The 20,649-nt window shown below is 50.4% G+C and overlaps 1 protein-coding gene across 1 annotated transcript in view; it reads left to right on the plus strand.

Annotated features, from left to right (window-relative positions):
* CDH4 (cadherin 4) overlaps nt 1–2,052 on the plus strand; it is a gene marked incomplete at both ends in the record, with an annotated part of 453,286 nt that extends 451,234 nt beyond the window's left edge. Inside the window, 2 exons of the mRNA XM_080924965.1 lie at nt 199–363; nt 1,846–2,052. Coding sequence (XP_080781091.1) covers nt 199–363; nt 1,846–2,052 — 372 coding nt within the window. The remainder of the gene's footprint in view (nt 1–198; nt 364–1,845) is intronic.
* Between the last annotated feature and the right edge of the window lie 18,597 nt (nt 2,053–20,649).

Here is a 20,649-nt window from a genome sequence, read left to right on the forward strand (position 1 = left end):
AGGGGCAAATGGAGAAGAGGCAGTGTTGGGAGGGGAGGGGCAGGCCTAGGGGATAGACTAGGACAGTCAGTGTGCTTGGAGACTGGCACCCTCTGGGCAGGTGACAAAACTGAGCAAGGGTGTTCTCAGCACTCTCCTGTGCCCCTTCCTGCTGTCCCCACACTGCAATTTCCCTGACTCACTCTGTCTCCATCTCAGGACTACGACCTCAGCCAGCTACAGCAGCCAGAAGCCATGGAGCATGTGCTGAGCAAGGCCCCCGGTGTGCGGCGGGTGGACGAACGGCCCGTAGGTGCTGAACCCCAGTACCCAGTCAGGCCTGTGGTGCCACACCCAGGAGACATTGGAGACTTCATCAATGAGGTATGAACCTCAGGAGGACCTGAGCAAAAGTGTCTCCTTTAAAAGTTGTCTTGTCACGCACACACGCACACACGCACACACATGTGCACACACATACACACACACACACACACAGCTGTGAGACGGCTCAGACTAGCACTTGAGGCCTGCTGCCCTCCTGCTTTGGTGGCCTTGAGCACATTAGCTCCTGAGTCAGCTACTTTTTGGAGGTCTAAGACTCTCAGCAGATGCTCAGTGGGAATTAGGGGCTATTTGGGCCACTGTGCCACAGTGGGGTGACAAGAGGAAGAACTGTTCTCAGGAGGAATGGACACACTAAGCCAGTACAGCTGTGAATGGCTGTCCCAGCCCGCATTGGAGCCCTGGTAACCAAGCAAATTGACCTGCCTGTCTCACCTCTGCCCCCTGTCCCCAACACAACATGAGGGTGGAAACCCAAGCATTCCACAGAGCCCTCTCAGCGCTTGGCTGCATAAAAGACCCACCCAGCACCAAGGCCTTCACACTGTGGGAGAAGTTTAATCTCTTAGAGTTGAGTCAGGGAAGGCCAGCTGCATGTCACACCACACCCCTGCCTCCTACAAAGTCTTCAAAAAGAAAACAGACAACTGCAAGACAGCACAGTTTGGAGTTTGTTTTGGGTCTGTCTTGTTTTTTTTTGGGGGGGAGGGGGGCTAGTTTGGTTTGCTTTTAGCCTGTTTGGTTGGGGGGGGGTTGTTGTTGTTTGGTTTTTGGCAGGCGGAGGCCTGGAACCTACACCTACTCCTCATCCCAGTTCTAGCCCTGGCACCAGCCCAAACTATAGCTATCCTAATACTAGCCAAAGAACAGCTATGATTCTAACCCCAGCCCTAACCTTACAAGCCTATCCTTAGCATTAACCCTAATCCTAACCCAAACCTAGCCCTAATACAAACCCTAGAATAGCAGCCCTACCTTAAGCCTAACATCGGCCCTAACCCTTGGTGGGGCAGAACGCTACTCACAGCCCAGCCCAGTCTTACCCTTGGTGGGGCAGCCAGTAGTTTTGAGCTTCCCACCCTTACACTCTGTGCTGTTGTTGCTGTTTAAATTTATATGTTTTATCTTATTTTATTTATGTGGATGTGTGCTTTGGCTGCATGTATGTTTGTGTACAGTGCCCACGAAGGTCAGAAGATGGGGTCATCACCCCTAGGACTGGAGTTACAGGTGGTTGTAAGCTACCATGCAGGTACTGCAAAAGCAAAGAGTGCTCTTAACCACCGAGCCATCTCCCTAGCCCCTGTGTCTGTTCTTATAAACATGCATCCTTATTTGGTCCTTAGAAATACCCTACAGATAAACACATGCAGCGATTATTGAGTGCCTACTGTATGCAAGATCCTGCCCTACCCCCCCCCCCATCCCACCTGCTTACATGGAGTCCATCTGCCTCTGTTCTGACAGATCACAGGGCAGGCATAGCACACACATCTAACCCCCCATCTCTGTGATCTCCAGGGACTCCGAGCTGCTGACAACGACCCCACCGCACCCCCCTATGACTCCCTGCTGGTCTTCGACTATGAGGGCAGTGGTTCTACCGCGGGCTCCGTCAGCTCCCTGAACTCCTCCAGCTCCGGGGATCAAGATTACGACTATCTGAATGACTGGGGGCCGCGGTTCAAGAAGCTGGCAGACATGTATGGGGGTGGTGAGGAGGACTAACCGGCCTCACCACCAACGTGAGAAGGGCACTGGAGGCCGAGCAGCAGAGCTGAACCAAGGTGCCAGAGCTGTCTGGTGTCAGAGGTCCCTCCCCGCTGCCGTCCCCCGTGTGGAGCTCTGCAGTGTGGACCAAGGCCACCGGGCACCCACTGCTGCGGCACCTCAGTAGCCACAGCCACGTACCGCAAAGGGAGAGCCAGAGGCACAGCCCTAACTTGAATTTCTTACCACAAAAGCACTGTTAAAACAAAACAAACAAACAAACAAAAAAAAAAAAAAAAACAAAAAACAAAAGTGCCTTTTGGTACATGACAGATTCCCTAACTCAGGAGTGACTGAAGGAGAAGAGACAGCCCGAGGCCCCCACCTCTGTTCCCCCTGCCCCACAGCCCCAGCCCCACCTGGTACCTTCTGAGGGAGATAAGCAGTGGGAGACAATATGTCTTGGTTTTTTTTATTTTTGTTTTTGTTTTGTCTTGTTTTTTAAGCCTTTTATTAAGAAAAAGAAAGTAGGTAACTTATTTGCAAAAACAGTATGGTGTCCAGATCTCAACCGGCTTTTGTTATGCACAGCCGGGGTCTCCTGGGCCCTTTGGGCTCCCCAAGCCTGTGAGGTGAGGACCCAGGCTTTTCAGCACCAAAAAACACTGGGCTAGCCCAACCCCATCAGCGGAGCCACTTCTGTGTAGACTCAGCTTTCACCTGAAGTTTTGCCCCAACATCCTGTAAACAGCTGGGACAGGTGTAATGCCTGGAGACCTTCCCGGCAGACCCCACCTCTCCACTTTGGCCACTGCCACACCCTCAAGCCTCTCTCTGGACCAGCTGTCACCCCCAATACCACCAAGGTCCCTTTTTGCTTTGGTTCGAGACAGTATGTTGTCTAAGAAGTCACAGCATCCTGCAGAACCCTGACTCAGCCCTCCACTCTTCAGGATGAAACCCTGAGGGATCCTGTTGAAGGCAATCACAAGTTCCCCTCAATGGAACCCCTGAACGAACGCTCAGCACCCTCCCCAGGCCGTGCAGACCACAGAGAGCAAAGCCTAGGCAGACTCTGGCAGCTGCTTGGCCTCCCTGGGCCCCTTTAACCTGAGCTCCAGCCTGGTCCCATGAACCACTATGGATGTCAGGACCTACCAAGTGGCTGGTGAGATTATCTCGCTGTGGCCCTGTGACCACAGATGCTCCGACTTGGACCTGTGTTTCTGTTGTTCTCTGGAGCTGGTGGGACACTTCACCATGGCAGCTTGACACAGGGCACGCTGGGCATGTGACCACTTCTGCAGGACAGCAGCATAGGCTGTGTACAAGGACCTACAGGAGATGGCAAAGCTGTCCTTTTCGTTGGAGGGGAAACAGACCTAGGACATTCACATGTCTGGGCTCAAAGGAGCCCTGGGATGGGACAGAAAGGCAGGCACTGAAGGGGCATCCTGTGCTGAGTCTTCCCGGCTTACCCCACACTACAAAATGCTCCCCGAGAAAGAGGTTCAAGAATACTGATAGCTGGGGAGGCCTTGACATTTGAGTCTTCTTGGGGAGACAACGGAAATCCCAGCATTGATGGAAAATAGGTTTCTTCCAGGTCTCTAACTCATATCTACTACTGGGGGACCAGGAAGGCTTCAAAAGGGTTGGGGGTACCCAGGAGATCACGTGCTCCCTAACTAGAGGTCTCCAATTCATGGCTCCTCTTGGTTTCTATCCCCCGTGGCTAAATCCCCTTCTCCAGACTGCTTTGGTCTCAAGGGCACACCTGAATGAACTCACGAGTGCCCAACTCATGGGTGTGACCCATTGGATGTCAGGGTTCTTTCCCAAACCAAACCCATCCCCACCTCTGAACTCCTGGACTTGAGCTGGTCTGCAAACTCAGCTGTGTCTACTCTTACTGCTCACGAAGCTGTCCTAGGACGGGGGATAAATAGGGGCCTGTGCAGCTTCCTGGGAGTCCCCCTGCCTGTGCTCATGAGGGGGTTGGGAGGGCTTGTCCTATGCAAATTGCTCGAACCATCAGACAGTTCGGGCGCTGCTGAGCTTGGCATGGCCACTGGAGGGATTGTCGTGGGTTAGGGCTAGGGAATTGAGAATAATTTTCTGGGTTTTATTTTAGAAAACCCAAGAAAGTTCTTGGAAGTGTGCACATGTTTGGCACCGTGGCCAAGAACTCTCTTGAGATCCCAAGGCTTGAGAAGAACCAAGTCTAGTCTAGAACCCGGAGGCATGTCTCACCTGCCTCCACCTCCTTCTCCCCAGCCCCAAGGCCTCTGTCACTGCCAGGCCCCTGTAGGAACATCCATGGGGTTTCCTAAAAGCTGGACAGCTTGTCCCTTTCACCCTACACCCCAGCCAGCCCCTAGGGCTAGAGGAAAATAGGGTTCTACACACCCCCAGACCCATCTTGGAACTCTGTTCCCAGGCCAACAAGTTAGCATTAGCCAAGCATACAGCCAGTGTCCAATGTTTCTCTTCTGTAGCTTGTAGATACAATGTGTCCGTGGTCAGGGCCCAGCCAGCCTAGGCTGGTAACCAGCTCTGTGCAGTACGAGGGTGTAGTTTGGTTCCTTTAAGGAAAAAGCCTACACCACTGAGTGGCTTGGAAAAACACTTGGCCATGGTCAGCCTCAGTCACCCCTAACTTCCGGCCAGCAGCTTTTCTGTCTCATGTCTTTCAGCACATCCAAATTGCTGGGTCTCCTGCCGCCAAAGTGTCAGAGTAATGGCCAAATGTCAGGTCCTTGGAGACGCCTCAGTTTCCCCATAGTGAGTATGTGATCTGTTAAGATGATACTTTGTGCTCTCTAAGGTAAATAGGAGGGGAATCTATTTCTACCCATACTGAAAGGCAAAACCAAAAACTCACAGCAGAATTGCTTTGCACAGAGCACTGGGCGTGGTCGTCCATAGACCGAATACCCACCAGGCTCTGCCACACCAGTCGGCCGGTGGAAACCACCTTCGTATACACCACCTCTGTGTCCACCGGGGATGCATCTTGCTTTTCCTTCCTCTCCTGTTCTCCATTCTGGTTTAATTTTTGCATGTTTATTTTTGAAAATGGACAAATGTGTAGCAGCCCGCATGACTGTGGTTGTTTCGGGAAAGATTCCGGAGTATGATGTGTTCGCACTGCAGCTGAGCGCCATGCGGTGAGACGGACGTTCCGACATTTTTTGTAATCGTCAACAGCACAAATATTTTGTATTGTCGTTTGTATCATTTTGTACCGAAAACAAAAAAAGGAAAAAAAAAAAACAAAAACAAAAAACAAAAAGGGAAGAGAGTTGATGTTTTCGATGTGTTTTTAGTGCCAGGAAGTCTTGGTTCCGAGGGGAACAGCAGCTTTGCAGAATTGTCGTGTCCAGGAGTGGAGTCGGGCGTTAGCACGCTGCTCCAAAGGAGTAAATAAAGTCCCCTTTGAAATAGTCGGCCCTCAACTTGCTGTGTTTTTCCACAAATTGCGCAATCTGACGGAGTCAGGGCTGTGGGCGGGTGACTGGGGCGGGTAGATCAAACACGGTTAGATATGCCTCACAGATGCCCCTTAGAGTAAGAGCAGTTTGCTCTGGTTTGGGTGCTGCTTGTCAAATCCAGGGCCTCTAATATGCTCTGCCACTGGACCATAACCCTTGCATAAATTTAGAATTCTCACAGGCAGTGTGTGGCAGGCAAGAGTGACCACACTAGGCATATGGCCTACCCACCACCCTGCCTTCCTGCCCCAGCACTGGCTGATGTGCAAGGAAGCTGGGGCTTGCACATGGACAGATACTCCAGTCTGCATGTGGCCTCGTGGCTAAGCACTCCTTTCCCCAAAACGCCTTGGAGCTTTGGACAGCTTCACTTTGTAAAACATCTTAAATCGTGTCTTGTGTGGGAGCTTGTACAGGCTGAGGGTAGTCGGTGATGAGCCCCAGGTCCTGAGACCCACAGCGGACTGCAGGAGAAAATGCACGGCCCCTGAGTACTGTAGATTCTTTCCACTGCCATGGGGAGGAGTCAAATGTGCCCTCAAGTGCCAACACACTTGCATGTACACATGCATACACATATGCAGGCTTACACGAATATATAGGTGTGTGCATGCATGTGCACATGCATATAGAGGCATGCATACACATGTTCACATGCATGTAGAGGTGTGCATATGCATATATATGTGCATGCACATGCATGCTCATATGCATATGTAAGTGTGTACATATATGCACACATGCCTATGGAGGTGTGCACATGTGTGCACACAAACAAGCCCCTGTCATTTATCCAGGCAGCCCATCCTAGCCCTTATTTTGTTATCACTGACATTATCAGGAACCCCAACCCAGAATTCTGCTCAAGCCTGACCACCATGAACATCTCTTGCCCTCACTCTGAGCTCTCCTTACACCCAGGTGGCCTCCTCCCTTTACCTAACTGCTCTCAGCCTGCTCCTGGGCCCTCTTTTCCTCCTTAGCTCTTACCTTTCTTCCCCCACAACTTCCTGCTTGTTACGGCCTTGTCCCAGACACAGATCTGATCTGCGTTCCCAGGCAGGATTTCCTGGGCAGGTCAGGCAGAACTCTGACCACCATTAGAATCTGAGGCTTGCCTTTGTTGGGACCAGCACATCATGCTAGTCACACCCCTACTAGTAGGACAGATGGCCGACATGCCCCATAGCAGGGACATGGTCTAGCACCAGTCAGCTTCCTACCAGCTGGGGCTGTCACTCTTGGTCTCCAGAGACCAATTTCAGGAGCCACATCCAGGCCCTGTTCTCTGTAGCTTCCAGAGCTTTCCAGCATGATGTTCTATGGATGGGATGCCCTGCCTTTCCTCACGAACTCCAGTCCCATCCAAGAACTCCAGACACTCACACCTCTGTCCACCCACGTGAGGCTCCTCAGTGAGCCCCACAGAACCGGCCTCCCTGTGGCCCTTGGTGGCCAGACAAGGATGGAGCCAGCAGAGGTACTGACAGCTTCCAGCTCTAAATGACACCCACAGAGTTCACTAGAGTCACCAGACCAGGGTCTGTTCCCACACAGTACAGAGACTTTAGCAAACGTACCTCACACACCATTTACCAGAAGGACAAAGTGTCACACCAGGGGACACAGAAGGCGCCAACATGGAAGCACACAGTGATCCTGCCAAACACCAACCTGCCGGACCTGCTCTTAGAACTGGCAACCGATAGAACTGTGAGGATTTATTTCCAGTCATTTCCTTATAGCAACACAAAGACACCAGCAGCAGCACAGGAGGCCAGAGCACCATCCACACTCACAGACTGCAGCCAGACCGCTCTGTGGATGTCACACTAGAAGTGGAGACTCCCGGGTGGCATCACATCCAGCAGAGAAGTGTCCCAACAGTCAGGGTCTACCTGATAATGATATCTCTTCAGCTTCTCTTCCTTCCTCCTCAACCCCAGCCAGAGAACCAGAAACCTGAGCATCACTGAGGAAGCAGATCCTAGAATGTCTTCTAACCCACGGCTGGCAGCCCCAAGTAGCACTCTGAGGGGTCTTTGTCTTGCTCTTCTCTTTGTTTACCTGTTCGTCTGCCAGTCCCAGAGCTGAGCAGTCAGCCTCTGTGTGTGCTTGATTTCGCATGTCATTGTCCCCACAAGGACCCCTGTACACAGAAATATTCACTCCCAAGCTTCATCTCTTTGAGACAAACACCAACAGGTATCCCTCCCTGAAAAGACAAGTGTCCCAGGCCCTGGAGATGAGGGGCCTTGCTACCTCCATGACATGTCTACGTAGTCTTGGTCCCTAGCTGCCCGTGGGCCACCAGTGGATGCATAGATGGAGATTGTGAGCTGGACCAAAGTTTCCCAAGTTTCCCCTTGGATGTGAATTCATAACATGGCCTGTGTGTGCAAAACCCATAGTCTCTTCTACAGTATCAGGAGAAGCCCTGGAGTCCTGCCCTGATCTTGGCTGGAGACATGGCATGGCTTCCACTCCAACTCTTCCTCGATTGGAAAACTAGCCTGTAGCCACAGCAAACCACACCTGACCAGTGTAGCCAGGCTCTTTGTCAATAGCTTAATAAGGGTGAGATCCGGAGCACGTCCCACGTGTTCTCGTGTTAGCCGTAAGTGGCTCTCTTCCACTCCGGGCCCCTGACACAGCAGCCTTCCCAGCCAGAGTCCCTTCGCAGCATCCTGGACCTCACCTAACATACGAGTCCACTGGGCCGGCTCGAGAAGCTTCACCTTCCTGGGTAGCATGGAGTCCTCCAAAATCAAGAAGAAGACTTTCCACCACCCTGCTCCCAAGCGCAGACTGTGTGTCACTGATGAGAAAATCAACACGTTTCTTCCTGGACCTCAGGCTCGCTGACACGGCTCTGATTCCCACTGTGGGTTCTTTAACTGACTTTGGGTCAAAGTGACCCAGCCATGTGTATGCTCCTTGCTGACCCAAGTCACACCTTCATAGCCACACAACTGTACCTTGCTGTATGAACCTACAGGCCCTGCCTGGAGGGAGCTCAGAGTCAGAACCCTGCCCCACCAGGATCAGCTGCTGGGTACCGACACCTCAGACTCAACCCCTGGAAGTCTCTTCCAGAAGATGTAACCTCCCTTAAAAATATCTCCTTCTAGGTGCCTTCTAGAGCAGAGGGATCCCCAGTCTCTGGGAAAGGGGCGTTCTTCTGACCTGAGATCAGCCTTTGGGTACAGGTTTGCATTCACAGAGGTTTGCATAATAAAACATCACTCACATGGTTAATTCCGGTGCCGCTGACAATTGCAGGAGCAATTAGCCACATGTGCTGAGCAGCTAATGACATTTACAACGAGGCAACTGCTCTGGCTGGGAAAGGCAGTGGGAGCACACTCCTACAGCCAGCATCCCGGGGTGCAGCCACAGGATACAGATTGAATTGGAGAATTTGGTGGGGACCCTCTTCCAGCCCTGGGGCAGAGGACTGGTTGGTCCAGAGACAGAGTGTGAGGATATGACCTGTGAAGTCCAGCTTAGGCCTTTTTTTCTAAAAGTCCAGAGATTCTTAGATCTCCTTAGACAAAGGTCCCTGTCCTCTTTGGTCAGAGCTACAGGTCTGCACTGGGCCCAGCCTCTCTAACTGTGGGGTTGATTTCAGAGGCAGCTGTCAACAAACTGAGCTGCGGCAAACGTGATGGAGGCCTGCCTCTGCACACACACTGACTCACACATGTGTATACACATACTGACCTGCACACATGTACACATACACTGACATGCATACATGTACAATACACTGACGTGCACACATACATTGACCTGCAACACATATACACACACACTGACATGCACACATGTACACACACACTGATGTGCACACAAGTACAACACACTGACATGCTTGCATTCACACACTGACCATGTACACATGCACACACTCTCTCTGCCCTCCTCAAGCCTATCACGGGCTGTCAGGCACTGCACCCACACCAACATGCACACACACACACACACACACACACACACACACACACATACACACTCCCTTACTTAGACCTACCTCAGTCTGAAGGACACTTCATCTGGGACACCCTCTCTGAGTGGCCTTCCTCTGCAGGGCCCAGCCATGCCCAAGACATCCACGTGGGCCTGAGTCACAGTCTTCTGTGGGAAGACAATCAGAGTCCCTGTTCAACAAGATTTCCATTCTATGTTTTTAACGTTACAAATCGAGATCTTGAAGCTCAATCCTCAGGGGCTGGAGAGACGGCACAGCAGCTAAGGGCACTTGATGCTCTTGCAGAGGACCATGGTTCCAGCCCCAGCACCCACATGGCGGCTCACAACCCCCTGTGATTCTAGCTCCCAGAGAGCAGATGCTCTTCTCTGATTTCCACAGGCACTAGACACATGTGGTACACAGACATACATGCAGACAAGACAGCCAGGCATATACCTTTTTCTTTCTTGTTTTTGATTTTTGTTTATCAAGACAGGGCTTCTCTGTGTAGCCCCGCTGTCCTGGAACTCGCTCTGTAAACTTGAATGCAGAGACCCTCTGCCTCTGCCTCCTGACTGCTGGGGTTAAAGATGTACATCACCAACACCCAGCTGAAATTTTTAAAAACCCCATGATCCTCATCTCTCAGTCCCCACATGTTTAGGAAAATGGTCCCTTAAACTTAGACTCACTGGAGGTGTATGGGGGCTGGACTGTAAAAGCATGGCAGGTCCAGCGCTCAGCACATAGACACACACACACACTCACACACACATACACACACACATATACACTCACACTCACACACACACTCACACACATACACACACACACTCACACATATACACACACAGGCACACACACATATACACTCACACACATACACACACACTCACACACACACACATACATACACACACACACACATACAGATGCACCTGGTCTCCCCAGCTTCTCCTGCACCAAGAAAAGCAGAATGGAGGGTCAGAACATTCTCCCCTCCCATTGTGACAGGAGGGCACACTGGCTGGCTTGACTTGAGATGGCAATGGCAGACTGGGTGCTACTGAGGTGGTGTGGACACTTCTGGCTTGCCAAGGCCATTCTGCGCCTACCTCCTGGTAACCACCATGGGGCCCCCTAAACAGCTACGCAATCCTGCAGACGTAGGGTCATGCCACAGTTTCTCGGGTTATACTCCCTTCCTTCTCTCGTATGAACACTTGTCAGTGGCCAATCCAGAATGCCCTCGCCAAGCCCGACTCCGGTCCAGAATGCCCTCCCTGAACCTGACTTCATCCACACAATTCTTGCTTCTGAACAAGATCCAGTCCCCTGGCTCAGGCACCAGGACTTGACATCTTTAGGGAACATTTTTTTCAGTCAGCCACATCATCAATATTTAATTAATTAATTAATTGATTGATTGATTAATTGATTAATTAATTAAATCATAACCATTGAGATGGCTCAGCAGGTAGAATTTGTTCTTCAGGCCTGACAACCTGAGCTTGATCCCCGGAAGTCACACAGTAGGAGAGACTAGATAGAGCCCACAGAGTTGCCCTTTGACCTCTGCATGGGTGTCATGCTATGCACATACATAATACTAAATAAAATGTTACAAAGTATTTTAAAGCCTGGGGGCTGGGAGGATGGCTTATTTGGTAAAGGACCTTTCTACACTGGGTTTACAAAGTATGTGCTAACATCTTCTGTATCTTCTCCCACAGGCTTGGGGGATGGGTCAAAGTCAGGCCCCTGTGCTCAGACCCTTGATTAACCCGGCGTCTCCCCAGCCACTGGACTCTGTTTTTATGTATTAATCTGTTAATATGATTTCTGCAAATCATGAAATAGGCAAAGTGATGACAAGTGTGAGGACATTAACCAGCAATGGCACTGTCAGCTGCCCGGGTTCCGGGCTCAGGACTGTACCATCCTGGAGGGAACTTGTCTGGCTCTGGGCCAGCGGCCTTGGTGCCATGAAGCTGGTGTTTGCCTGGATCACTTGGTTGGAAGTGGTAGGAAGTGAGCCCTTTTCCCCATCCACACCTTTGCCTGGCCAGTGGGAGCCAGCCTCCAGCTTCTCACAAGATGGCCAGACACAAAAAGGATAGCCTCATCCCTGCCACCCAGTGTGATCAAAGGCTCTGTCCTGGTAATAAGACAAGAGGTCTCTCAGTGTCTCCACACACACACACACACACACACACACACACACACACACGGCTACCCTACAAAGAGCGCCAGGTCATAACAGGTCAACTTGCACAGAAAGCCACGTGAAGCTGCTACTCACTGAAGCATGTCTTGCTGCCTCTGTGACCCTCCTTCTCCACAGCCCAGTGCTGTCCCTGTACCCCCATTGCATGCCACAGTCAGCGTGGATATGTATGATGACCAAGATGGGTTCAAGGCTCAAGGCCAATCCACAGCATGGGAGGCCACACCCCTTCACACACCCTACACACCCCACACCCTCTCATACCCTCTCATACCTCCTTACACTCACTCCCCTTTCCACACACCCCATACCCTCTCATAACCCCACAGCCCCTCAAACCCACATATCCCCAAACAGCCCCTCACATTCCCACCCCCTCATACCCTCTCCCACACTTCCACACACCCCATACCCTCCCATACTCCCACACCCCCTCACGCCCCCTCACATCCCCTCACACCCCCTATACCCCCTCCCACCACCCACACCCCCTCCCACCACCCACACCCCCTCACACCCTCTCACACACCCTCACACCCCTTCATATTCCTCACATCCCTTCACATTCCTCACACACCCTTACACCCCCTTACACCCCCTCCCACCACCCACACCCCCTCACACCCCCTCACACGCCCTCACACCCCCTCACACCCTCTCACACACCCTCATACCCCCTTACACTCCCTCCCACCACCCACACCCCCTCACACCCCCTTACACCCCCTCCCACCACCCACACCCCCTCACACCCTCTCACACACCCTCACACCCCTTCATATTCCTCACATCCCTTCACATTCCTCACACACCCTTACACCCCCTTACACCCCCTCCCACCACCCACACCCCCTCACACACCCTCACACCCTCTCACACGCCCTCACACCCCCTCATACCCTCTCACACACGCTCATACCCCCTTACACTCCCTCCCACCACCCACACCCCCTCACAGCCCCTTACACTCCCTCCCACCACCCACACCCCCTCACACCCTCTCATACACCCTCACACCCCTTCATATTCCTCACATCCCTTCACATTCCTCACACACCCTTACACCCCCTTACACCCCCTCCCACTACCCACACCCCCTCACACCCCCTCACACCCTCTCACACGCCCTCACACCCCCTCACACACCCTCATACCCCCTTACACTCCCTCCCACCACCCACACCCCCTCACACCCTCTCATACGCCCTCACACCCCCTCACACCCCCTCCCACCACCCACACCCCCTCACACACCCTCACACCCTCTCACACGCCCTCACACCCCCTCACACCCTCTCACACACCCTCACACCCCTTCATATTCCTCACATCCCTTCACATTCCTCACACACCCTTACACCCCCTTACACCCCCTCCCACCACCCACACCCCCTCACACACCCTCACACCCTCTCACACGCCCTCACACCCCCTCATACCCTCTCACACACGCTCATACCCCCTTACACTCCCTCCCACCACCCACACCCCCTCACAGCCCCTTACACTCCCTCCCACCACCCACACCCCCTCACACCCTCTCATACACCCTCACACCCCTTCATATTCCTCACATCCCTTCACATTCCTCACACACCCTTACACCCCCTTACACCCCCTCCCACTACCCACACCCCCTCACACCCCCTCACACCCTCTCACACGCCCTCACACCCCCTCACACACCCTCATACCCCCTTACACTCCCTCCCACCACCCACACCCCCTCACACCCTCTCATACGCCCTCACACCCCCTCACACCCCCTCCCACCACCCACACCCCCTCACACACCCTCACACCCTCTCACACGCCCTCACACCCCCTCACACCCCCTCCCACCACCCACACCCCCTCACACTCCCTCACACCCCCTCACACCCCCTCACACCCCTTCACATTCCTCACACCGGTAGGAATCAGCTCATGACATTGGCTTCTCATCCATATGGAGCTATGGCACTGAAGCTGCTCTGTGGCTCCCCTGATGTAATACTCCCTGTGGTGAATTGCTTTCAAGACTGGTTCCCTGTAGGCTTAGATTTTTTTAAACCTACTTTTAATAAGGTTCTTAAATACTTTAACATCCCTTTCAGCCCACCACCCACCATAGTGGAAAGGAAAGGTTAATAGAGCAAAGGAAGATGTGGACCTGTTTAGAAATATTTCCTTGACACAACCATCCTTGTTGTCAGGATACCAGCAGTTCAGTTCACACAAATCCGCAATGGCAGCTGGGTCCACTTGCAAACACCACTCACAAATCAGCCATGGCAGGCCAATTCAGAGGAAACCATGGGCTCTGCCAGTCGGTCCGAGACCATAGAAGCAGCAAGAAGCAGCCACAACACTACCAGAAGCTTTTTGGTGTGTTTCCATGAAGTCACAACAAACAATGACCAGCAAAGACTGGTAAGGCGAACCAATACCATCTTGCATAGTCAGCGAAGACCAACATCAATAAAGCCCAACAATGACCAGCAAAGACTGGTAAGGCGAACAGATACCATCCAACATTGCCCACTGTCTGTTGGGTTATATTTACACCCTTTCCAAACAACACTTGTTCTCTCAAGCATCCCCTCTAGCAAAACATCACATGCCTTTTCTCCAGGCTGCCTGACTCCAGAAAAATACCACATGTCTGTTCTTAGCAAAATATCCACCCACGTGTCTGCTTCAGCAAAAGCATCCTCTCATAAGACAGTTTCCAGAAAAGCATCCCATGATGCAACCGAGTCTCCAAAGAAACCAACTATTTCCGCTTCAGTTCCCTCTCCCTTTTGAATTATTTTTTACTTTATGTGTGTGGGTGTTTACTTGCAGTGTGTCTGTGTTCTACTTGTTTGCCTGATTCCCAGGAAGGCCAGAAGCCCCTAGAGCTGGAGTTACAGGTGGTTGTGAGCTGCCATGTGGAGCTGCCAGGTCCTCGGCAAAAGCAGCCAGTGCTCTTCACTGCTGAGCCAGCAACAGAAAGATTGGCTCTTTCTTCACTTTGATTTTTCCAATCAGCTGTATTTGAGATGTAATGTGTCTATAACAAAATTCACCAATTTTATTTTACTTACAAGATTTTTTTTTTTTTTTAGATTCTTTTGAGTGGTTAGTCTACATGTCAAGTGTATGTACCATATGCATGTCTGCTGCCTATAGAAGTCAGTGGGGCAACATCAGATTCCCTAGAACTAGAGTTATGGATAATTGTAAGCTACCATGTGGGTGCTGGGAACCAACCCAGAGTCCCATCTATGCTCTCAAAACAAATGCTCCTAACGGCTCAGCTACTGAAGAGTGGAGGTGGCGCACCTTTAATCCCAGCACTCAGGAGGCAGAGGCAGGCAGATCTCTGAGTTCAAGGCTGGCCTGTTCTAGAAAGAGTTCCAAGAGTTACAAAGAGAAACCCCATCTCAAAACAAATAAACAAAACAAAAACAACAACAAAGAAACAACAAGCCAAAAAAAAAAAAAAAAAAAGACACTGAGCCATCTCTGGTGGTCTAAATAAAAACGGCCCCTTGTATATCTGTAGGGACCAGCACTAAAACTCTGAACTGTGAGCCAGCTCCAAGTAGCCAATTACCTATTTCCCTTTATAAGATGGTGATTAAAGTGTCTCTTCACAGTAATGAAACCCAAGGCACGATCTCTACAACCCCCTGAACTTTTTAAGATAGGCTCTCCCTCTGTAGCCCTGGCTGTCAGGTTGGCCTCCAACTAGCAGAAATCCTCCTGCCTCAGTCTTCTAAGCATTAGGATCACAGACATGGGTCAGCACATCAGTCTTGAGTGTGTCTGGCTATGTACTGCTGGGTACCTCTACAGTTGCATAGCACGTTCTTGTCTGCCCAGCATGTTCGGCTGTGTCCCCTGTAGTCACCCCTGGCCAGGTTCCAGAGCCAATGCTGTACTTGCTGTCACCGCGGCCCCCTATCCTCAGACCGTCTGACCTCTGTAAACAGGACACCCTACGAGCTGTCCAGGCTGCTGTGCACGGCATCCCTCACTGTGCTTCCCAGCCTGCGAACACACTAACCATGTGTCCTACACACCTGCTGACAGACACCTGGCTGCCGTGAGTGTGGGGCACCAATGACTCAACCTCCCGGTAGTGAGCATCCACCTGCGGTGTTTTGGGGGGTGGCCTGTGCTTAACCTCCCAGGAACCCTCCCTCCATACTCCACAGTCCTGGAACACACAGAGCTGCCCTCCATCCAGCACCTCGCCAGCCTGTCTAGCATCTTTCTTCATTGTGCAAAGCCACCTTGCTAAGACCTCAATGGGCATTTCCTTAGTCAGCGGCCAAGCATCTTTCTATGTAAGCTTGCTGCCTTCAGCACACTTCTCTGATGCCTCTTCTGCTCAGATCTTGACTTCAGTGCTCCTCTTTACTGTCTGATATCCAGTGATCTTCAAACGCATCTCTCCAGCCCTCTGTGCCCCACTCTGAGAGGACACCATGCTACTCGATATCTGAAATGACATCCAATTTTTGTGTGAGAAAGTCTTTCCATTTCTGGAAGCCTTTCACCCCTTTTTGAAAAAGACATTTCAGGCTGGAGAGATTCAGGCTCAGTGGTTAAGAGCACTGACTGCTCTTTCTGAGGTCCTGAGTCCAATTCCCAGCAACCACATGGTGGCTCACAACCATCTGTAATGGGATCTGATGCCCTCTTCTGGTGTGTCTGAAGACAGACACATATATACATAAAATAAATATATCTTTAAAAAAAAAAAAAGGAAAAGGAAAGAAAAGGACATTTTGTTGAGTAAAACCCAGATTTGTTTTCTTTCATTTCTACTGACAAAAATGTCTTACACACCTTGCTATTGCTTTTCCCTTCCCATTTCACACGTTTGAATCTTACTGAGTTTGGGTTTCATCAAATCTGAAAAACCAAACTTCTTGGAGCTGGAGCCTCTAGTTCCCAGGTCCCCAGGAGAATTGGACCTCTGACTTCCTCAGGCTGCTGTGCCCACATGCCCAGACAGATAGATGTAACACACATGGTATTTATTGGTTATTTTTATTTATTTACATTTTAAATGTTATTCCCCTGCCCAATTTCCCTTACATAATCCCCCTATCCCCCCTTCGTTCCCCTGCCTCTATGAGCTGCCTGGGAACTTTTGGGGGGGTCACACACGATTTTTTTTCCTTTTTTTATTGGATATTCTCTGCACACATAATCTTTTAAAAAGATTTATTGATTATATATAAGTACTCAGTAGCTGTCAGAAACACCAAAAGAAGGCATCAGATCTCATTCCAGATAGATGTGAGCCATCATGTAGTTTCTAGGATTTGAACTCAGGACCTCTGGAAGAGCAGTCAGTGCTCTTAACCACTGGGCCATCTCTCCAGCCCCACACATGATTTTTAAAAAGGCATCCTGGAAATTGCCATTGTCCACCTGGAGCCGCCCACTCGAAACATGCTTTACTCCAGCAGAGTGCTGGCTGTCATGTGACTCTGTGGCTCTGTCCACTCCCACCTGTCTTCAGCTCCTTCCAGATGCTGTACTGCTCAGCTGAGGAGGCCTCGTGGAAGCCCTTGCCTACCTCAGCCTGCTCTCTGCTTCTCCAGCACTGAGATCTTTCAGAAGCTGTATTTCTTTGTGCAGCATTACACCTGTCACATTTCTAGGTTCATCTTAGCTGGCTGTTTGTTTCTCTTCCCTGTAGATGTTTCTTCTTCTTTGACCACCAGGGAATTTGGGCTGGCGACCAGATGTTGTGACTTCCACCTTTCTTCAGTAATGGATATTTTTATGTCCCTGTAAATGTTCTTGGGTGTTGCTATGAGACACTTTGGTGACCTGAACATCTTCAGCCCTTTGGGAACCTCTGAGCTTTATCAAATACAAAAGGTTTTGATGACTTGTGAGCTCTGGCCCACCAATGGGGGAGGAGCTGGGTAAAGATTGTATAATGTCAACTTCACAGGATGATCTAGGGAAACCTAGAAGGTGAATCTTAGGGTTTGTCTGTTGACGGGGTTTCTAGATCAGGTTAAAGTAGCAAGATCTGCTCAGTGTGGGTAGCCCCATCCCATGCGCTGGATTCCTGCAATGAATAAAAGGGAGAAAGAGTCCAGCATCTGTGTTTCCCCATTTCCTGACTAGATCCAGCGGCACCCGGCTCCTGCCACCATGATAGAACACACCCACAAACTTTAAGGCAAAATAAACTCTGAGGTGGAAACTTCTGGTTTCTTTAGAAAGCCAGTCCTGTCAAACGATGTTTCGCTGGGGCACACAGTGAAAGCAGACACGTGAAAGGACACATGAAGTTAAGCGGGACCCAACAGACGGCAGACGACGCTGGACAGCGCTGGGGGGTACTGGTAAAGCTTTACCATTGTCTAAAGGTCATCAGTTGTTGTGACTCCATAGAGAGAAGCACGTCAAAACTCATGGAGTTTTGCTGAGATAGTCTCACACGGTAAGGCAGGACCTGAGGAGGACACTTGATGTTTGGAGGGAGTATGAGTGGGACCCAGTGGACAGTGATGGCGGGCTTGCGTAGCGACCTCTGAAATGCATCAAGTCCCCGTCTTCAATGATCTTCTCTTTGTTGAGAGAGACACGGCAGAGAACTTCTCCTGGTCACCCCTCCTGACTCGTCTCTGCTAGGCCCTGACACCACTGCTGCTGTCCCGACACTACTGAACTGGCTGCTGGTGTATCCCTGAAGTGTTTGTGAGTGGATCGAGCTGCCGCTGACCTGTGAACCAAACTGCTGACTTCCTGACAACGCAGATGGAATTTGCTCCAAAGAACCATTTCAAAACAGGTCTCCTTCCCTGTATCCTAATAACCTTCCTTTTCCACTACCTCAGGTGGCTAGAAGGGAGGTTAAAGCATTTAAGAACCCTCATTAGAAGTAGGGTTTGAAAAACCCTAAGACGACAATTTTCCCCTACCTAAATCAGTTTTTGTCACGTATTGCAGCCAAAGCAATGAGAAGAGTAAAAAGTAATCTACCACTCTTGAGGGCTCGTGTGTGTGTGTGTGTGTGTGTGTGTGTGTGTGTGTCTATGTTTGTGTGTCTGTGTCTGCATGCCTATGTGTGCACAAATGCATATATCTGTATATCTGTTTGCGTGCCTGTGTGTCTGCTTATCTGTGTGTATCTGTGTTTGTGTGTATGTATCTGTGTTTGTGTGTACATGTCTGTGTGTACATCTGTGTCTGCATCTGTATCTGTGTGTGTCTATCTGTATGTATGTGTGTCTGTATGTGTTTCTGTATATCTGTGCCTAAGTGTCTATGTGTGTGTGTCTGTATATCTGTGTCTGCATGCCTGTGTTTGTATGGCTGTATATCTGTGTCTCTGTGTGTGCATCTCTATGTGTGTGTGTTTGTGTGTATGTCTGTGTCTTGTGTATCTCTGTGTGTATGCATGTCTGGGTATGTCTGTATATCTGTGTCTCTGTGTGTGCATCTCTATGTGTGTGTGTTTGTGTGTATGTCTGTGTCTTGTGTATCTCTGTGTGTATGCATGTCTGGGTATGTCTGTATATCTGTGTGTACCTGTGTGTCTGTGTGTCTATGTCTGTGTGTGGGAGGGAGGTGAACACATGCACTCAAGGTCAGCAGGCTTGGTGGCAGAGACACCTTTCCCGCTCAGCCAGCCTATCTGCCACAAGCTGTGGGATCTTAAGGCTTTGCCAGGCATAAACTTTCCCAAGCCTGTAGTTTGCCGTATTTTCATGAGGATATCTTTTTTAAACACATTCTAAAAAGGAATCATGTTCCACTTCATTTTTAGCCTTTCTCAATGATAAAACAATCTCAAGACACCAAGTAAGGCATGCTTGCCTTTTCAGAAATAATTACATTTCACAGAGAAACTCAATGTGTCCACTGTCCCTAAGTCTCCAGTATTTGAATTGTTTACTATGTATCAGTAGACACCACACATAAGTTAAGACTAAGAAGTAAACTGACACAGAAACCAAAGGCGTGATGGGCTGGGTGCTGACTGCCCTGCATGGGGTGGCCATAATTACCCAGAGTCCTGTGACCCACACAAGACAAGCCTAGGGCCCCCCACCCCATCACTAAACACAACCATCACAGCACCATTAGGCTGCTGTGATGAGGGAGGAGAGGTCTTCTCAGCTACTCTAAGCCCCACTTCCAGAATTTCTAGTCCAGACTGCGATTCTGTAAGATCTCAAGCCACTACTTCATCTAGGGCAATGGCTCAACCTTCCTAAGGCTTCGACTCTTTAATACAGTCTTTAATATGTTGTGTTGACCCCCACTATGAAATTATTTTGTTGCTACTTCCTAACTGTAACTTCGTTGTTATGAGTTGTTGTAACTGATCTTTGCTACTTTGCAGGTTCTTTTTCCCACCCTTTATCCCGTCTTAGTCAGAGTTTTTATTCCTGCACAAACATCATGACCAAGAAGCAAGTTGGGGAGGAAAGGGTTTATTCAGCTTACACTTCCACATTGCTGTTCATCACCAGAGGAAGTCAGGACTGGAACCCAAGCAGGTCAGGAAGCAGGAGCTGATGCAGAGACCATGGAGGGATGTTACTTACTGGCTTACTTCCCCTGGCTTGCTCAGCCTGCTTTCTTATAGAACCCAGGTCTACCAGCCCAGGGATGGCACCTCCCACAATGGCTGGGCCCTCCCCCCTTGATCACTAGTTGAGAAAATGCCTTACAGCTGGATCTCATGGAGGCATTTCCTCAACTGAGGTGCCTTTCTCTGGGATAACTCCAGCTTGTGTCAAGTTGACACAAAACCAGCCAGTACATCTCCTAACACTAGTTAATGGGAGAGACAAGGATAAGAGGGAGAGAGAAATTAGGAAAATCCCTGAATCTGATTTCTTTCCTTTTGTTTCTTCTTTGACCATGGCTACTAACTGTTAGGACCTAAGTAAAATGTTAAGGCCTAGAGA

The sequence above is a fragment of the Micromys minutus genome (assembly GCF_963924665.1).
Source record: "Micromys minutus genome assembly, chromosome: 11".
Lineage (NCBI taxonomy): Eukaryota > Metazoa > Chordata > Mammalia > Rodentia > Muridae > Micromys > Micromys minutus.